The sequence below is a fragment of the Anolis sagrei genome, chromosome 1 (assembly GCF_037176765.1).
Source record: "Anolis sagrei isolate rAnoSag1 chromosome 1, rAnoSag1.mat, whole genome shotgun sequence".
NCBI classification, from domain to species: domain Eukaryota; kingdom Metazoa; phylum Chordata; class Lepidosauria; order Squamata; family Dactyloidae; genus Anolis; species Anolis sagrei.
The window spans coordinates 342234880-342254973 of record NC_090021.1 but is presented as its reverse complement, the minus strand read 5'-3'; the positions used below and the strand labels follow the sequence as shown (position 1 = coordinate 342254973).

Below are 20094 nucleotides of genomic sequence, written 5' to 3'. Positions count from 1 at the left end.
TTCAGATTAGCCCTCTTCCAGTCCAATACAGCGGCCAAGCAGCGGTTCAGGACCTGAACAGCCTCCTTAGTAGTAGGTGGGAAGGAGTGACAGAGTTGGACGTCATCTGCGTACAGATAACACCGCACCCCGAAACTCCGGATGAGAGTCAGGTCTAGACATTACAGGGGTTATTCATTTAATTAATAGCCTGATATGAGACCCACAATAGGAGTAAAAATACAGTTTAGAAAATAATAATAATAATAATAATAATAATAATAATAATAATTGTTGAAGGCTTTCATGGCCGGAATCACTGGGTTTTTGTAGGTTTTTTGGGCTATATGGCCATGTTCTAGGGGCATTCTCTCCTGACGTTTCGCCTCCATCTATGGCAGGCAATCTCAGAGGTTGTGCACCTCTGAGGATGCCTGCAATAGATGCAGGCGAAACGTCAGGAGAGAATGCTTCTAGAATCATAGAATCATAGAATCAAAGAGTTGGAAGAGACCTCATGGGCCATCCAGTCCAACCCCATTCTGCCAAGAAGCAGGAATATTGCATTCAAATCACCCCTGACAGATGGCCATCCAGCCTCTGCTTAAAAGCTTCCAAAGAAGGAGCCTCCACCACACTCCGGGGCAGAGAGTTCCACTGCTGAACGGCTCTCACAGTCAAGAACATGGCCATCTAGCCCAAAAAACCTACAAAAACCCAATAATAATAATAACAACAATAATGCAAAGACTCTGGCACAAATTAGTGAAGGTGGTCCCAGTGGTGATCGGCACACTGAGTACAGGGGCGGCTCAACCCATTACACAAAGTAAGCATTTGCAGTATAGTTGATTTTGCCTAGGGGCGCTCTTGAGGCACTCTTGGGGGGAAATAGACCTTGACATATGAGAGTTGTAGTTACTGGGATGTATAGTTCACCTACAATCAAAGAGCATTCTGAACTTCACCAATGACAGAATTGAACCAAATATGGGAGTTCTGTGTGCCATATTTGGTTCAATTCCATCATTGGTGGAGTTCAGAATGCTCTTTGATTGTAGGTGAACTATACATCCCAGTAACTACAACTTGCATATGACAAACAGAAAATATATATCAAGGATTGGTTGGGGGACGACGACGACCAAAGTACTGTTTGCTTACCGTTGAAAATTACCTAGGTCCGCCTCTGAGTGCCTAAAGACCTTGGCCTGCACTTAAACACAATTGGCGCTGACAAGATTACCATCTGCCAGCTGCAAAAGGCCACCTTACTGGGATCTGCACATTTTATTTGCTGATACATCACACAGTCCTAGACACGTGGGAAGGGTCTGACGTGTGATCCAATACAACAGCCAGCAGAGTGATCTTGTTTGCTGTGGACTCATCTTGTTGTGTTTCAAATATTATTATTATTATTATTATTATTATTATTATTATTATTATCAATAATAATAATAATAATAATAATAATAATAATAATAATACACTTTATTTATATTCTGCTCTGTCTCCCCGAAGGGACTCAGAGCAGATTAGAATATTCACATATATAGGCAAACATTCAATGCCTTTTATATGGTGAACAACAATGACATACAATACACAGACAAAGGCAAAGGTTTCCCTTTCCATTTCTGGCCATTGGAGGCAGTGATCAACTCTGGCCATGGGGAGGTGCCCTTGTCCATAGACTCCTCCGGGTTGTGTTTTGCTGCCATGGCTGCATGGACGCCTTTTACCTTCCCGCCAAGGGGGTACCTATTCCCATTGCATGTTTTTGAACTGCTACATTTGGCAGAAGCTAGGGCTCAACACTGTTGAGTTCAACACTGGGTTATGTTCAGTTTAACACTGGACTATGATGAATTCAGCAAGGGACTATGTTGAGTCCAATACTGGACTATGTTGAGTCCAACACTGGACTATGTTGAGTTCAACACTGGACTATGTTGAGTTCAACACTGGACTATGTTGAGTCCAATACTGGACTATGTTGAGTTCAACAAGGGACTATGGTGAGTTCAACACTGGACTATTTGAGTCCAACAAGGGACTATGTTGAATCCAACAAGGGACTATGTTGAATCCAACAATGAACTATGTTGAGTTCAACACTAGCCTATGTCCAGCTTAACACTGGACTATGTTGAGTTCAACAACAGACTATGTTGAGTCCAACACTGGACTATGTTGAGTCCAATACTGGACTATGTTGAGTTCAACACTGGACTTTGTTGAGTCCAACAATGGACTATGTTGAGTCCAACAATGGACTCTCTTGAGTTCAACACTGGACTTTGCTGAGTTCAACAAGGGACTATGGTGAGTTTAACACTGGACTATTTGAGTCCAACAAGGGACTATGTTGAATCCAACATTGGACTATATTGAGTTCAACAATGGACTATGTTGAGTTCAACAAGGGACTATGGTGAGTTTAACACTGGACTATGTTGAGTCCAACAAGGGACTATGTTGAATCCAACACTGGTCTATATTGAATCCAACAATGAACTCAACATTGTTGAGTTCAACAATGAACTATGTTGAGTTCAACACTAGCCTATGTCCAGCTTAACACTGGACTATGTTGAGTTCAACAACAGACTATGTTGAGTCCAACACTGGACTATGTTGAGTCCAATACTGGAATATGTTGAGTTTTACACTGGACTACGTTGAATTCAACAATGGACTATCTTGAGTTCAACACTGGACTATGCTGAGTTCAACAACAGACTATCTTGAGTTTAACGCTGGACTATGTTGAGTCCAATACTGGACTATGTTGAGTTTTACACTGGACTACGTTGAGTTCAACAATGGACTATCTTGAGTTCAACACTGGACTATGCTGAGTTCAACAACAGACTATCTTGAGTTTAACACTGGACTATGTTGAGTCCTATACTGGACTATGTTGAGTTTTACACTGGACTACGTTGAATTCAACAATGGACTATCTTGAGTTCAACACTGGACTATGCTGAGTTCAACAACAGACTATCTTGAGTTTAACGCTGGACTATGTTGAGTCCAATACTGGACTATGTTGAGTTTTACACTGGACTACGTTGAGTTCAACAATGGACTATCTTGAGTTCAACACTGGACTATGCTGAGTTCAACAACAGACTATCTTGAGTTTAACACTGGACTATGTTGAGTCCTATACTGGACTATGTTGAGTTTTACACTGGACTACGTTGAATTCAACAATGGACTATCTTGAGTTCAACACTGGACTATGCTGAGTTCAACAACAGACTATCTTGAGTTTAACGCTGGACTATGTTGAGTCCAATACTGGACTATGTTGAGTTTTACACTGGACTACGTTGAGTTCAACAATGGACTATCTTGAGTTCAACACTGGACTATGCTGAGTTCAACAACAGACTATCTTGAGTTTAACACTGGACTATGTTGAGTCCTATACTGGACTATGTTGAGTTTTACACTGGACTACGTTGAATTCAACAATGGACTATCTTGAGTTCAACACTGGACTATGCTGAGTTCAACAACAGACTATCTTGAGTTTAACGCTGGACTATGTTGAGTCCAATACTGGACTATGTTGAGTTTTACACTGGACTACGTTGAGTTCAACAATGGACTATCTTGAGTTCAACACTGGACTATGCTGAGTTCAACAACAGACTATCTTGAGTTTAACACTGGACTATGTTGAGTCCTATACTGGACTATGTTGAGTTTTACACTGGACTACGTTGAATTCAACAATGGACTATCTTGAGTTCAACACTGGACTATGCTGAGTTCAACAACAGACTATCTTGAGTTTAACGCTGGACTATGTTGAGTCCAATACTGGACTATGTTGAGTTTTACACTGGACTACGTTGAGTTCAACAATGGACTATCTTGAGTTCAACACTGGACTATGCTGAGTTCAACAACAGACTATCTTGAGTTTAACACTGGACTATGTTGAGTCCTATACTGGACTATGTTGAGTTTTACACTGGACTACGTTGAATTCAACAATGGACTATCTTGAGTTCAACACTGGACTATGCTGAGTTCAACAACAGACTATCTTGAGTTTAACGCTGGACTATGTTGAGTCCAATACTGGACTATGTTGAGTTTTACACTGGACTACGTTGAGTTCAACAATGGACTATCTTGAGTTCAACACTGGACTATGCTGAGTTCAACAACAGACTATCTTGAGTTTAACACTGGACTATGTTGAGTCCTATACTGGACTATGTTGAGTTTTACACTGGACTACGTTGAATTCAACAATGGACTATCTTGAGTTCAACACTGGACTATGCTGAGTTCAACAACAGACTATCTTGAGTTTAACGCTGGACTATGTTGAGTCCAATACTGGACTATGTTGAGTTTTACACTGGACTACGTTGAGTTCAACAATGGACTATCTTGAGTTCAACACTGGACTATGCTGAGTTCAACAACAGACTATCTTGAGTTTAACACTGGACTATGTTGAGTCCTATACTGGACTATGTTGAGTTTTACACTGGACTACGTTGAATTCAACAATGGACTATCTTGAGTTCAACACTGGACTATGCTGAGTTCAACAACAGACTATCTTGAGTTTAACGCTGGACTATGTTGAGTCCAATACTGGACTATGTTGAGTTTTACACTGGACTACGTTGAGTTCAACAATGGACTATCTTGAGTTCAACACTGGACTATGCTGAGTTCAACAACAGACTATCTTGAGTTTAACACTGGACTATGTTGAGTCCTATACTGGACTATGTTGAGTTTTACACTGGACTATGTTGAGTTCAACAATGGACTCTCTTGAGTTCAACACTGGACTTTGTTGAGTCCAACACATCTTGAGTTCAACAATGGACTATGTTGAGTCCAATACTGGACTATGTTGAGTTTTACACTTAACTATGATGAATTCAACACTGGACCATGTTGTGTCCAACAAAGGACTACTCTTCTCGATGTAGCCTGGAATTGTGTTGGCCTTTTTAGCTGCCACATCACACTGAGGTCCCATTTTCAGCTTATGATCTTCTAAGACTCCGAGATCCTTTTCACACTGATGGCTTTTAAGCCAAGTGTTATCCATCTTAAATCACTGCATTTCATTCCCATTGCCTAAGGTTAGTACCTACTCGTTGATATTGCTCAACATTGTTTTTACTGTTTGTGAACCGCCGTGAGTCGCCTTCGGGCTTGAGATACAGCGGTATATAAGCAAAGTAAATAAATAAATAAATAAACTTGTCTTTCTAGTTTGCAAAGGTGATTTTCGATCCATATCCTGTCCTTTGGGGTATGAGTTCTCCCTCCCAATTTGAGGTCACCTGCTAATTTGACCTTCATACCTTCTATTACATCATCCAAGTTATTGATAAAGATGATGAACAGCCTTGGAGGGACAACTCTATCATGTAACCGAATAGCTTTCGGTTCTGGCAACTATTGTGTGCTGTGGTCAACACTTACTTCCAGAGTAAAGCTTTCTGAATCTGCTGATATATGTGTTTCACAAATGGTGTTTACCAGGGCATTCAGGCACTTCTTTGTGATTCATTCGTGCAAAGTTCCTCAGGACTCTTGGGCCACAGTGAAGAGGTCTATGCTCATGCTGCACAAGAGCCTTGGGGTGAAGCAGGGCCCACACACGACTGCAAAGGGAATGGTCTCACTTACGATTGTCCGGAGATTCCGATTTCGTGCATTCTCCTTCCACAATGGATATGTCATCGACGGCTATGTCTCCTTCGATGCCACGGCCACGGATCCCTTCGAAAATAACCTGGGGAGGAAGGAAAGGAGATGAACCTGGAAACTAAAAGATTGAGGGATGACGTGCAAAACTAACTGTGCATTGCACCATTATTATTATTATTATTATTATTATTATTATTATTATTATTATTAGCCATCCCTTGCCACGCGTTGCTGTGGCCCCATCTGGTGATCTGGAAAATAAAGTAATGAGAAAGTGTTGGTTTCTAATATATGTAATTTATTTATGGTTGTGGGTAAACAGTATTTCTTGTTGTTTCTTTGTCAGTGTTGATGTGGTTTGCCCACTCTGGAACATGCAACATATCATTGTCCTTCTGTAGGGGTCCCTTTCAAATCTATGATACTATAGCTCTCTGTGTGTGAGTCGTATCTATCTATCTATCCATCTATCCATCTATCCATCTATCCATCTATCCATCTATCCATCTATCCATCTATCCATCTATCCATCTATCCATCTATCCATCTATCCATCCATCCATCCATCCATCCATCCATCTATCTATCTATCTATCTATCTATCTCTATCTATGGCTGGATGGCTCTTTGTCAGGAGGGCTTTGATTATGTTTTCTTGCCCTGGTGAAGGGAGTTGGACTGGATGGCCTTAAGGCAGTATTTCTGTTGGTTGTGGAAGTTCTCTGTGGGAAGTTTGGCCCAATTCTCTCGTTGGTGTGGGTCCAAATGCTCTTTGATTGTAGCCGAACTATAAATCCCAGTAACTACAACTCCCAAATGTCAAGGTCTATTTCCCCCAAACTTCACCTGTGTTTTGTCGAAGGCTTTCATGGCTGGAATCACTAGGTTCTTGTGGGTTTTTTTGGGCTATAGGGCCATGTTCTAGAGGCATTTCTCCTGACGTTTTGCCTGCATCTATGGCAAGCATCCTCAGAGGTAGTGGGGTCTGTTGGAATTAGGACAATGGGTTTATATATCTGTGGAATGGCCGGGGTGGGGCAAAGAGCTCTTCTCTGCTGGAGCTAGGTGTGAAGGCTCAGCCAGGCCTTCAAATGCTAATGAAGGTGGTCAGTTGAAACATTCACACCTAGCTCCAGCAGGGAAGAGCTCCTTGCCCCACCCTGGTCATTCCACAGATACATGGCCATATAGCCCGAAAAAACCCACAAGAACCTAGCTATGTATTTGTCATAAAAATATGATATGATATAGGGCTATGATATATGAAATCAGACTTGGCCATGGTGATCCACACTCTCGTTACATCTAGGATAGACTACTGCAACACACTCTATGTGGCCCACTCTGGTGGTCATGGGGGTTCTGTGTAGGAGGTTTGGCCCAATTGGTGGGGTCCAGAATGCTCTGTGATTGTAGGTGAACTATAAATCCCAACAACTACAACTCCCAAATGTCAGGGTCTATTCCCCCCCAAACTCCACCTGTGTTAATATTTGGACATATGGAATATTCACGCCAAGTTTGGTCCAGATCCATCATTGTTTGAGTCCACAGTGCTCTCTGGATGTAGGTGAACTACAACTCCCGAATTCAAGGTCAATGCCCACCAAACCCTTCTAGTGTTTTCTGTTGGACATGGGAGTTCTGTGTGCCAAGTTTGGTTCAATCCCATTGTTGGTGGAGCTCAGAATGCTCTTTGATTGTAGGTGAACTATAAATTCCAGCAACTACAATTCCCATATGACAATACCATTTTTTTTAGTGATGGGTTAACCTTGGGTTAGTAGGTGTCTTGTGGCCAAATTTGGCAGCAATTCGTCCAGTAGTTTTTGAGTGATGTTAATCCCACAAACGAAGATTACATTTTTATTTATATAGATTATTATGATTATTATGATTACTATCATTCTTATCATAGTATTATTTTCTTACCCACCTCTCCTTGTGGCTCAAGGTGGATTACAACATCGCTAAAACACACACAATCATCTAAAAACCTTCTACAAAACACACATATTAGAACACATTTCTACAAAATACATATTAAAATACACAAAACAAAGAACCACGTCTGCTTCTTTCTGATTGCTGAATTCTTGCTAACTGTGCCCCCAAAATAGGAAGGCAAGACATTGCATGTATTTTGCAGTAACAGAGTGCAAAACCTCCCCAATTAGTTTTATGGATATATTTGTTTTCCAACAGGTTGTCACCACATCTTCAGGAAGCGCATGTATCACATTGCTTATTAAAATGAATGCATACTGCAAAAATCAATAGCTACAGCATTACTTGCTTATGAGATCGTATGGCATAGAACGGGAAATAAACATTTGAATAGTTGCATTAAAGTATTTATACCCCACGCTATATCACGCAAGGTGAGCCCCTACATCAAGGAGTTGGAACTGCATAGTTACATGAAGATATGTTAGCTGCAACACTGCAACTAAATCTGCAAACAAACGTGAAATGCGCAGTGATTGTGGTGCCTCCGTCTAAAGCAGACATGGGCCAACTTCAGCCCTCCCTCCAAGTCATAGAATCATAGAATCATAGAATCAAAGAGTTGGAAGAGACCTCATGGGCCATCCAGTCCAACCCCATTGTGACAAGAAGCAGGAATATTGCATTCAAATCACCCCTGACAGATGGCCATCCAGCCTCTGCTTAAAAGCTTCCAAAGAAGGAGCCTCCACCACACTCCGGGGCAGAGAGTTCCACTGCTGAACGGCTCTCCCAGTTAGGAAGTTCTTCCTCATGTTCAGATGGAATCTCCTCTCTTGTAGTTTGAAGCCATTGTTCCATTGCGTCCTAGTCTCCAAGGAAGCAGGAAACAAGCTTGCTCCCTCCTCCTCCCTGTGGCTTCCTCTCACATATTTATACATGGCCATCATATCTCCTCTCAGCCTTCTCTTTTTCAGGCTAAACATGCCCAGCTCCTTAAGCCGCTCCTCATAGGGCTTGTTCTCCAGACCCTTGATCATTTTAGTCGCCCTCCTCTGGACACATTCCAGCTTGTCAATATCTCTCTTGTCAGTCCTTCCCACCTGCTACTAAGGAGGCCGTCCAGGTCCCGAACTGGTGCTTGGCTGCTGTGATTTGGATGAGGGTGAACAAATTGAAATTGAATCCATACAAGACAGAAGTCCTCCTGGTCAGTCGAAAGGCCGAACACGGGATAGGGTTACAACCTGTGCTGGATGGGGTTACACTCCCCCTGAAGTTGCTTACTTAGGCAATCCCTCGTAGTCCGAGGATGATGGTCCTCCAAGAGTGGTAACCTAGGGGTGGATCTGTTGGTGGCTGCGGAGCCCTCTTCTTGATCTGCATCTTCTTCTACAGTGAGGGAATCGGTTTCCAGGTGGGAGGCAGTCTCGGTTGGGGTTGGCTTGACGCACCTACCTCTTGGCACGTTTCTCTCTTTCGCCCTCCATTCGTGCCTCTTCAAATTCTGCAGCACTGCTGGTCACAGCTGACCACCATCTGGAGCGCTCAAGGGCCAGGGCTTCCCAGTTCTCAGTGTCTATGCCACAACTTTTGAGCTTGGCTTTGAGCCCATCTTTCAATCTTTTTTCCTGTCCTCCAACATTCCATTTTCCGTTCTTGAGTTCGGAGTAGAGCAACTGCTTTGGGAGACGGTGGTCGGGCATCCAGACAACATGGCCAGTCCAGCGGAGTTGATGGCGGAGGACCATCACTTCAATGCTGGTGGTCTTTGCTTCTTCCAGCACACTGACATTTGTCCGCTTGTCTTCCCAAGAGATTTGCAGGATTTTCCGGAAGCAGCGCTGATGGAATCGTTCCAGATGTTGCATGTGACGTCTGTAGACTGTCCACGTCTCACAGGCATATCACAGGGTTGGGAGGACAATAGCTTTATAAACAAGCAAGACGCAGGTTTGTAGCTTGGGAGTGATCCTAGACTCATCGCTGAGCCTGGAACCTCAGGTTTTGGTGGTGACCAGGGAAGCATTCGCACAGTTAAAGCTTGTGCACCAGCTACACCCATACCTTGGGTAGTCTGACTTGGCCACAGTAGTCCACACACTGGTTAAATTCCATATACACTACTGCAACACACTCTATGTGGGGTTGCCTTTGAACACTGTTCAGAAGCTTCAAAAGGTCTAGTGTGCTACTAACGGGAGCGGCATTCAGGGAACTCCTCTATTGTGCCAGCTCCATTGGCTGTCAATTTGGTACCGGGCACAATTCAAAGTGATGGCTTTAGCCTATAAAGCCCCAAATGGTTCCGGTCCAACTGACCTATCCAAATGTGTCTCCCCTTACAAACCTTACAAGCATTTAAGATCATCTGGGGAGGCCCTGATCTCAATCCCACCTGCCTCAGATGTGCGGTTGGTGGGGACGAGAGACAGGGTCTTCTCATTGGTGGCCCCTCGGCTGTGGAACTCCCTCCCTAGAGATATTAGATCGGCCCTTCCCTCCTGACTTTTAGGAAAAGGGTAAAAACCTGGCTTTTCGAGCAAGGTTTTGGAAACTCAATGTAACCAGACAAACTCAGTATTGTAAACAAATATGGAACGGCTTAACGATGCAAATGGATATGGATTTAAACCTGGAAATCATTGATTTTTATAGTTTTAAATTGTTTTTATATGGATTTTATTATGTGATTTAACTTGTTTTAAATGATGTATTTATGTGTGCTCAGCATTAATTATTGCCAGTCTGTATGCTGCACTAAGTCGCCTTCGGGCTGAAAAGAGTGGGATAAAAAGTGTGGTAAATAAATAAATATTGGGAACTCAATGCACACTTTGCTACCGATTCCCCACCCTTTCCCAGCACAAAAATGGCCACGTTGGTGGGCCACAGGACAGAGGAAGTATTTGGGGAGTTGAGTTCCTTTGAAGAGACTTGTGTAGTTCTGCAAGTGGCCCATCTTCCATAATCCATGTGATGACAACCCTTATATTCGAGGCTTGGAAGGGAATAAACACCATTTGGAACTGGTCCCAGAAATGTAACTGGTGTCAGTGAAACTTGGACAGCAGGTATCAGTTCAGAAATACCCAATTCTGGATATAGGGTGTTATATATATGGTTATATTTGCACCAGCCAACAGTTCCAAGGCACATTAACAGCTCAAAGCCCACTCGTAGAGGCTGACATCCCAATAGGGACATGACATCGTACGCCTTTTCATGATGCAGGCATATCTCCTTCCTATTGTGGAAGTTTGCATAGCCTCCAAAAGGATCACAACGTTGACTAAGTCCATGTGGCAGCATTGCAGCAGCTTAATGCAACTTTAATGGCCACAAATGTCTGGAGAACAAGCCCTATGAGGAGTGGCTTAAGGAGCTGGGCATGTTTAGCCTGAAGAAGAGAAGGCTGAGAGGAGATATGATAGCCATGTATAAATATGTGAGAGGAAGCCACAGGGAAGAGGAGGGAGCAAGCTTGTTTTCTGCTTCCTTGGAGATGAGGACGCAATGGAACAAGGGCTTCAAACTACAAGAGAGGAGATTCCATCTGAACATTAGGAAGAACTTCCTGACTGTGAGAGCCGTTCAGCAGTGGAACTCTCTGCCCTGGAGTGTGGTGGAGGCTCCTTCTTTGGAAGCTTTTAAACAGAGGCTGGATGGCCATCTGTCAGGGGTGATTTGAATGCAATATTCCTGCTTCTTGGCAGAATGGGGTTGGACTGGATGGCCCATGAGGTCTCTTCCAACTCTTGGATTCTATGATTCTATGATTCTATGATTCTATGAAATGCATGCTATGGAATCCTGGGATTTGCAATTTACTGTGGAACCAGGGTTCTCTGACAGAGACGAACAACAACAACAACAACAACAGAGAAGGGCAAAGATATCACAAAACTACCAATCCCTGAATTCCATTGCATTGAGACACTGCAGAGAATGTGATATTAATTCTGCATTCCATATTCACAATTGCTAATTTGCTCTAGAACCATGGTTTCCAACCATAAGGCTGGGAACCACTGCTCTAGAGCCATGGTTCTGAACCGGTGGGTCCCCAGATGTTTTGACCTTCTGTTTCCAGAAATCCTAACAGCTGGTAAACTGACTGGGATTTCTGGGAGTTGTAGGCCAAAACACCTGGGGACCCACAGTTTGGGAACCACTGCTCTAGAGGAAAGTTCAGGTCGAAAGAGTTTACTTATTCAAAAGTATTACTGATTCTGCAAAGGTGTTCCATAGCTGAGGGGCCACCGTTGAGAAGGCCCTGTCTCTCGTTCCTGCCAATTGCATCTGTGAAGAGGGTGGGACCGAGAGCACGGCCTCTCCAGATGATCATAAGCACCTAAACGGTTCTGTCCCAGTTTACCTGTCCGAATGCACCTCTCCCTATGAAACATCTAGGTGCTTAAGATTGTAGTATAATAAATAAATAAATAAATATAGTAAATAAATAAATAAATGAGTCTACACAGCCATATAATCCATTTCAAAGCAAATAATATGGGTTTTATATGGCAGTGTAGAAGGGGTTAGAATTAACACAGTTTGACTGCCATGGCTCAATACCATGGACTCATGGGAGATAGAATCATAGAATCACAGAGTTGGAAGAGACCTCCTGGGCCATCCAGTCCAACCCCATTCTGCCAAGAAGCAGGAATATTGCATTCAAATCACCCCTGACAGATGGCCATCCAGCCTCTGTTTAAAAACTTCCAAAGAAGGAGCCTCCACCACACTCCGGGGCAGAGAGTTCCACTGCTGAACGGCTCTCACAGCCAGGAAATTCTTCCTCGTGTTCAGATGAAATCTCCTCTCTTGTAGTTTGAAGCCATTGCTCCATTGCGTCCTAGTCTCCAGGGAAGCAGAAAACAAGCTTGCTCCCTCCTCCCTGTGGCTTCCTCTCACATATTTCTACATGGCCCTCATCATATCTCCTCTCAGCCTTCTCTTCTTCAGGCTAAACATGCCCAGCTCCTTAAGCCGCTCCTCATAGGGCTTGTTCTCCAGACCCTTGATCATTTTAGTCGCCCTCCTCTGGACACATTCCAGCTTGTCAATATCTCTCTTGAATTGTGGTGCCCAGAATTGGACACAGTATTCCAGGTGTGGTCTAACCAAAGCGGAATAGAGGGGTAGCATTACTTCCTTAGATCTAGACACTATGTTCCTCTTGATGCAGGCCAAAATCCCATTGGCTTTTTTTGCCACCACATCACATTGTTGGCTCATGTTTAACTTGTTGTCCACGAGGACTCCAAGATCTTTTTCACACGTACTGCTCTCGAGCCAGGCATTGTCCCCCATTCTGTATCTTTGCATTTCATTTTTTCTGCCAAAGTGGAGTATCTTGCATTTGTCACTGTTGAACTTCATTTTGCTAGTTTTGGCCCATCTCTCTAATCTGTCAAGATCATTTTGAATCCTGCTCCTGTCCTCTGGACTATTGGCTCTCCCTCCCAATTTGGTGTCGCCTGCAAACTTGATGATCCTGCCTTCTAGCCCTTCATCTAAGTCATTAATAAAGATGTTGAACAGGACCGGGCCCAGGATGGAACCCTGCGGCACTCCACTTGTCACTTCTTTCCAAGATGAAGAGGAAGCATTAGTGAGCACTCTCTGTGTTCGTCCATTTAACCAATTCCAGATCCACCTCACCGTAGTTTTGCCTCGCCCACATTGGACTAGTTTCCTTGCCAGAAGGTCATGGGGGACCTTGTCGAAGGCCTTACTGAAATCCAGGTACGCTACATCCACGGCATTCCCCGCATCTACCCAACTTGTAGCTCTACTTCCTATGACTCCACAGCATTGAGTTCGAGTGGTGTCCAACTGGATTCATCCTGCAAGGCAGATATCCTTCTCTGGACACCTTCCAGCTTCTGCATCTCCTCCCTGAATTGTTTCAGGAGAAGCATTTCTTCCTCGTGTTCAGGACGAGAGCAAGACTGCTGGACCGGAGACGTCATTTTTGTACCAAGCAGCACACCGACAGCCCTCCAGAAGTCTTAAAATAGTTCTTTCAGAGGAGACTCTCTTGCTAGAATTTATCCCTGTCTTTTGGAGCCATTCTGAATCGGGGATTGCGGTAAAGCATCAATAATCCCCTCTCCAGATGAGAAACCCTGGGCGGATGATATGTGGGCCGGGAAGGCATAAAATAAATCTAGGGTGCACTTCAGTGTATGAATTAACCTATAAAACAGCTTTAATTCCTGTGTTGGAGCAATCACATTTACTGCAGGAAAAGATTCAGTCTGATTCATTCCCCTTAAAATTAACTGGGAGGTTTATGTCCCTTCCCATTTAGGCTCTTAAATGCAAAATAAAGTTTGGTTGGAGGAGGAACGGCTTTGGAGGAAAAAGAGAGTAATTTAAAGTCCCAGCTGTGCTGACATTTATTTTGCTTTATTTGTTCGGTGCCTTCGTGTCCCTAAATGTGTTTCGTGTTTGGAAATAAGAAAAGGGGGGTGGCGTGGACACACAAACCGCATCCAGAGCAACCGCATCCTGTTTAAACAACTCCATTGGCTCCCAATAAGTTTCCAGTCCCAGTTCAAGGTGCAGGTTTACAGTAAGTTGTAACAGGATCAAGTGTGTGTGTGTGTGTGTGTTTGTTTGTTAAAGAAAACCTTATACTGTAGATTACGTGCAGCTGCTAATGTAGGTCAACTAGTAAGTTTGGACCACACCCAGTGGGGTATAACTGTATGGATTTTAGAATACAGTTTAGCTTTTGCTATGTGTGTGTGTTAAAGAAAACCTTATACTGTAGATTACGTGCAGCTGCTAATGTAGGTCAACTAGTAAGTTTGGACCACACCTGGTGGGGTATAACTGTATGGATTTTAGAATACAGTTCGGCTTTTGCTCTGAGGAGCTTTTGCTCAACCATTTCTACTGCTCTCTCATTTGGATGAAGATGAAGAAGTCTCATTCTGTATTGCTTACAAGGACTATGTAAGATTGTTGCACTGTTTGTTTTTGTTTGCAACATTGCACGTTTATGTTTTAACTCTGCTAATAAGAGTAAAGTTTTTCTATTCTTTTTCCTCTTGCCTGGGTGCAATGTTATTGTGTCTTCTGCATTGGACCTGACTGAAACCCGCTTGAGCACAACAGGTTATGGGCCCAGCATATCCCAGTCTAGTCCTATTTTTGCAAAGATCATAACTGAGGAAATTTATTTTTTGGACTTTACTTTTGTTGTGGGATTAAACTCTGGAAGATGGATCCAGGAGTGAATTTGGTAGCATTCCCAATTCTCAGGTTGAATGGCAGTAATTACTCCATATGGAAGGTTCGTATGGAGAGTTACCTGGGGAGGGAATCTCTGTGGGATTGTACTGTGAATCCACCACCATAACAACCAACAGCAGAGGAGCAGAGAGCACAGGAGAAGGCCAAGGCATCTCTTATCCTTGAGGTGGACGATGAGCAGTTGGTCCACATCTGCAGTTTGCCCACTGCACATGCCATTTGGGAGCGGCTTAAGAAGATACATGTTGTGGCTCAGTCTGAATCTGAGTCTGAAACTGAACTGTTTGGCCCTTCTGGGCCTGGGCCTGGGCCTTCCGAGCCTGAGCATGATTTTCTGCAGGATGACGAGGAGACTGATGGGTTTCAGATTCCTGTACATGCTCCAGACGAGGCTGATAGTGTGCCTTGTGAAGAAGAAACAGCAAGCCTGTTCCCCAGGGAAAGGAATGTGCCTTTAGATAGAGACAGTGCAATCCCACAAAAGCAGCTGGAGACTCCTTTCGGTTCCCAGAGTGATCCGGCCCAGCTGGGCCAAGATAAGGAATTTGAAGATAATAGTGAATTAATGAGCAGACAGGACCGTTTGCAATTAAGCACACGCCTTGCTAGCAAGAGGAAAGCCAAAGGTCAACGCAATGCTTTCATGTTCAGGAGGGTTATTTAATGATGTAGCTGACAGGCATTGCTTGTCAGCCCAATGTTACTTCTTACCTGTTAACTTCTGTGGAATAGCCTCGGCTTTTACGAAACGCTCCTGGCTTTTTGGAGACTGGGATTCTGATCCTGATTTTACCTGTTTGCCATGGACTCTTGTTTGAACATTGCTAAGGGATTATGCTTCATGTTATTTGCCTGTGGATCTTGGAAACCTTGCCTTTGCACTTAAGACTCTGTTTTGCCTATTGAACTTGCATCTTTATTTCTCTGTTTTGATTTTGCTTTTTCTCAATAAACTACAAAACTACAGCCTTGGTGTGTGCTGGTGACTTGAGCAAGGTGAAAACTACCTTGAGTTGCGACAATACATGCCTCGGATTGTGCAGCAACTGTGGCTGTACTAGCTAGAAGGCTGTACAAGAAGCATCTCCAGAGAGGGGAGGGTTATCTACAAAGCTCTAAATGATTCAGGACTTGCCTATCTTCGAGATTGCATTTTCCCCTACGTGTTGTGGTGCAACAGTCTCCTGAGCAGCCTGATGGGTTTCAGTTTTCTCAGCCACAGTTTTCTCAGCCTGCAGTAGAGTTGGAGAAGCGGTTCTCACAGGACAGGAATGCAGCTGATAAGGATGGGGCCCAGGTGCTGCTTCAAAGGGAAAACAAAACCGTGAGAAGGAGCTTGCGGATCGCTGCCAAGTTAGGTCAGCGACGGGTCAAGGGAGCAGTGGGAAAGTAGATTGTTTTGATGTGTAAAAGTAGGGCTTTTACTGGCGATTCACAGCTGTCAGTTTCAACGTGGCTTTATGCTAGCAGCTTTACGTTCCTGCATTGGGAGACAGGAGGCTTGGAGTCTGGGTTTCTTCGTGCTGCTTTTGGACTAAGTTGCTTGGCACAGGGTTTGTGCTTCCTGCTTCATGACTCTTGCCTATCCTGATTTTCTCTTAAGGATTTCTGGAACTGTACCGTGCATTTTACTGAACTTTGGAACTTTGTATTGACTTAACCTTTGCCTTCTTTTGGAATCCTTACAATAAATCATAATTCTTACAGCCGTGGTCTGGTGTTGCTTGAGAGCAAGGTGAAGCTTAATCTGAGGCGCAACACTACGAACCAGCAAGTTAAGATCATCTGAAGAGGCTCTGCTCTCGCTTCTGCCACCGTCTCAAACAAAGCTGGTGAGAACGAGAGAGAGGGCCTTCTCAGTGGTGGAACTTGGCTCTGCAACTCGCTACCCAAATGCTTTCCACTTTCCGTAAGGAATTAAAAATCTGAATGTTCCACTGTGCATTTGATTAGGCAGTTCCACCAGAGAATTGGATTGGATCTCTCCATAGTTCTTTTCACTTTTGTTGATCCTCCCGTCTGTAACCCTATTATTGTAAATGCCTAAGGACGCTATCCTTCCCGCTGTGACTTTAACTTGATTTGAAGCTGTACTGGTACAGCTGTACCAGGAGCTCCTATTTTGTTTGCTTTGCAGTTAATGTTTGTTTGCAATCCCAGGCTTGGGATTTTGCAGCAGGGTGGCTTCCTGTTCTAGGCTGCAATCATAGGGTAAGCCACCTGCCAATTATAGTTAGGATCCCTGGTCCCGCCCCCTTTTTTGCTTTTTGGAGGGAAAGGACCATTTTTCAGTTAGTTACAGCAAGAGAAGCCAAGGCAGAGGATGCATACAGACATTCCTCCTGTGCAAAAGCTTCGTCTTTTAAGAGTTCCTGGGGAAGAACAGATTAAAGGCCTCTACGGATTCCCAAAGGGTTCCAGGGAACAGCTTCACAGCCCTGAGGACCTCCAGAGGGAATAACAGCTCTTCATCTTCAGCTAAGTGATTTCAAGCCTGATGGTACGTCTGTTTGGTTCTGAGACGCAGTTCAGCCGGTAGCAGACTCAAACCAGTTAGGTTTAAGTTCACAGCAGCTTGGGAGGAGCTTTAAAGGGGAATTTTTCTGTTAAACAAAGTTTCTTGAAGATAGTGCCTGTTTCCTGCAAACAAGACTGCAGAAGCCAATAGACGATTTAGAAATCTTAGAATTTCTGCTTGTTCATTAATAAAGACTGTTGTATTTTAGATCCAAGTCTCCTAAAGCCTGCTTAGTAGGGAAAGTTCCTCTAAAGGCTCCTTCTCGGGCCCCCGGGCTTCCCGCTGGACGCAAGCCTTGCATCCTCTCTTAGAAGCATTTGATTTTAGCTCCAGCGGCGACAGAACAGAAGCACATCTTGCACTTTCCCTGGGCTTTGTCTAGCAACAAGTACACATTCCCTGATCCCTCCACACTCAGCACTTATTCTTTCAGCCATGATGCTGTGTTTAAAATGTGTAATGTGATTGTAATGTTTCTCTGAAATTGCAATTTATTTTATTTTGTCTTATTTTATTTTATTGTGTGTGTTTTAATCTGTCTTTTTGGGCTTGTACCCTTGTAAGCCATCCCGAGTCCATCTGGGGAGATGGTGGCAGGGTATCAAAATAAAATTATATTATTTTACTGACACAAAACCACAGTATGTCACAGCAAACGAGATCTCTATGCTGGATTTCGTATCACAAAATCACAAGTCGAACATATCCCAAGCGTCTAGGACCGTGTGATCTATTTTCGAATGATGCATGCAGATCCATGTCAGGTGGCCTTTTGCAGTTGATAGATTGTGATTTTGTCTATGTTTATTGTTTCCAAATGGCAGCTGAGATCTTTTGGCATGACACCCAGTGCGCCAATGACCACTGGGACCACCTGTACCATTGATAGATTGTGATTTTGTCCATGTTTATAGTTTCCAAATGGCAGCTGAGATCTTTTGGCATGGCACCCAGTGCGCCAATAACCACTGGGACCACCTGTACCGTTGATAGATTGTGATTTTGTCCATGTTTATTGTTTCCAAATGGCAGCTGAGATCTTTTGGCATGGCAATCAGTGCGCCAATGACCACTGAGACCACCTGTACCGTTGATAGATTGTGATTTTGTCCATGTTTATTGTTTCCAAATGGCAGCTGAGATCTTTTGGCATGGCACCCAGTGCGTCAATGACCATTGGGACCACCTGTACCGTTGATAGATTGTGATTTTGTCCATGTTTATTGTTTCCAAATGGCAGCTGAGATCTTTTGGCATGGCACCCAGTGCGTCAATGACCACTGGGACCACCTGTACCATTGATAGATTGTGATTTTGTCCATGTTTATAGTTTCCAAATGGCAGCTGAGATCTTTTGGCATGGCACCCAGTGCGCCAATAACCACTGGGACCACCTGTACCGTTGATAGATTGTGATTTTGTCCATGTTTATTGTTTCCAAATGGCAGCTGAGATCTTTTGGCATGGCAATCAGTGCGCCAATGACCACTGGGACCACCTGTACCGTTGATAGATTGTGATTTTGTCCATGTTTATTGTTTCCAAATGGCAGCTGAGATCTTTTGGCATGGCAATCAGTGCGCCAATGACCATTGGGACCACCTGTACCGTTGATAGATTGTGATTTTGTCCATGTTTATTGTTTCCAAATGGCAGCTGAGATCTTTTGGCATGGCACCCAGTGCGCCAATGACCACTGGGACCACCTGTACCGTTGATAGATTGTGATTTTGTCCATGTTTATTGTTTCCAAATGGCAGCTGAGATCTTTTGGCATGGCACCCAGTGCGCCAATGACCACTGGGACCACCTGTACCGTTGATAGATTGTGATATTGTCCATGTTTATTGTTTCCAAATGGCAGCTGAGATCTTTTGGCATGGCACCCAGTGCGCCAATGACCACTGGGACCACCTGTACCGTTGATAGATTGTGATTTTGTCCATGTTTATTGTTTCCAAATGGCAGCTGAGATCTTTTGGCATGGCACCCAGTGCGTCAATGACCACTGGGACCACCTGTACCGTTGATAGATTGTGATTTTGTCCATGTTTATTGTTTCCAAATGGCAGCTGAGATCTTTTGGCATGGCACCCAGTGCGCCAATGACCACTGGGACCACCTGTACCGTTGATAGATTGTGATTTTGTCCATGTTTATTGTTTCCAAATGGCAGCTGAGATCTTTTGGCATGGCACCCAGTGCGCCAATGACCACTGGAACCACCTGTACCGTTGATAAATTGTGATTTTGTCCATGTTTATTGTTTCCAAATGGCAGCTGAGATCTTTTGGCATGGCACCCAGTGCGTCAATGACCACTGGGACCACCTGTACCGTTGATAGATTGTGATTTTGTCCATGTTTATTGTTTCCAAATGGCAGCTGAGATCTTTTGGCATGGCACCCAGTGCGTCAATGACCACTGGGACCACCTGTACCGTTGATAGATTGTGATTTTGTCCATGTTTATTGTTTCCAAATGGCAGCTGAGATCTTTTGGCATGGCACCCAGTGCGCCAATGACCACTGGGACCACCTGTACCGTTGATAGATTGTGATTTTGTCCATGTTTATTGTTTCCAAATGGCAGCTGAGATCTTTTGGCATGGCACCCAGTGCGTCAATGACCACTGGGACCACCTGTACCGTTGATAGAATTGTGATTTT

At 43.9% G+C, this 20094-nt stretch overlaps 1 protein-coding gene across 4 annotated transcripts in view; it reads right to left on the bottom strand.

Moving 5' to 3' along the window:
* Nucleotides 1-20094, bottom strand: part of MDGA2 (MAM domain containing glycosylphosphatidylinositol anchor 2) — a 633808-nt gene that overhangs the window by 3552 nt on the left and 610162 nt on the right. For all 4 annotated transcript variants that reach the window (XM_067463147.1, XM_067463149.1, XM_067463148.1 and 1 more), the window contains exon 16: nt 5668-5773. In XM_067463147.1, coding sequence (XP_067319248.1) covers nt 5668-5773 — 106 coding nt within the window. The remainder of the gene's footprint in view (nt 1-5667; nt 5774-20094) is intronic.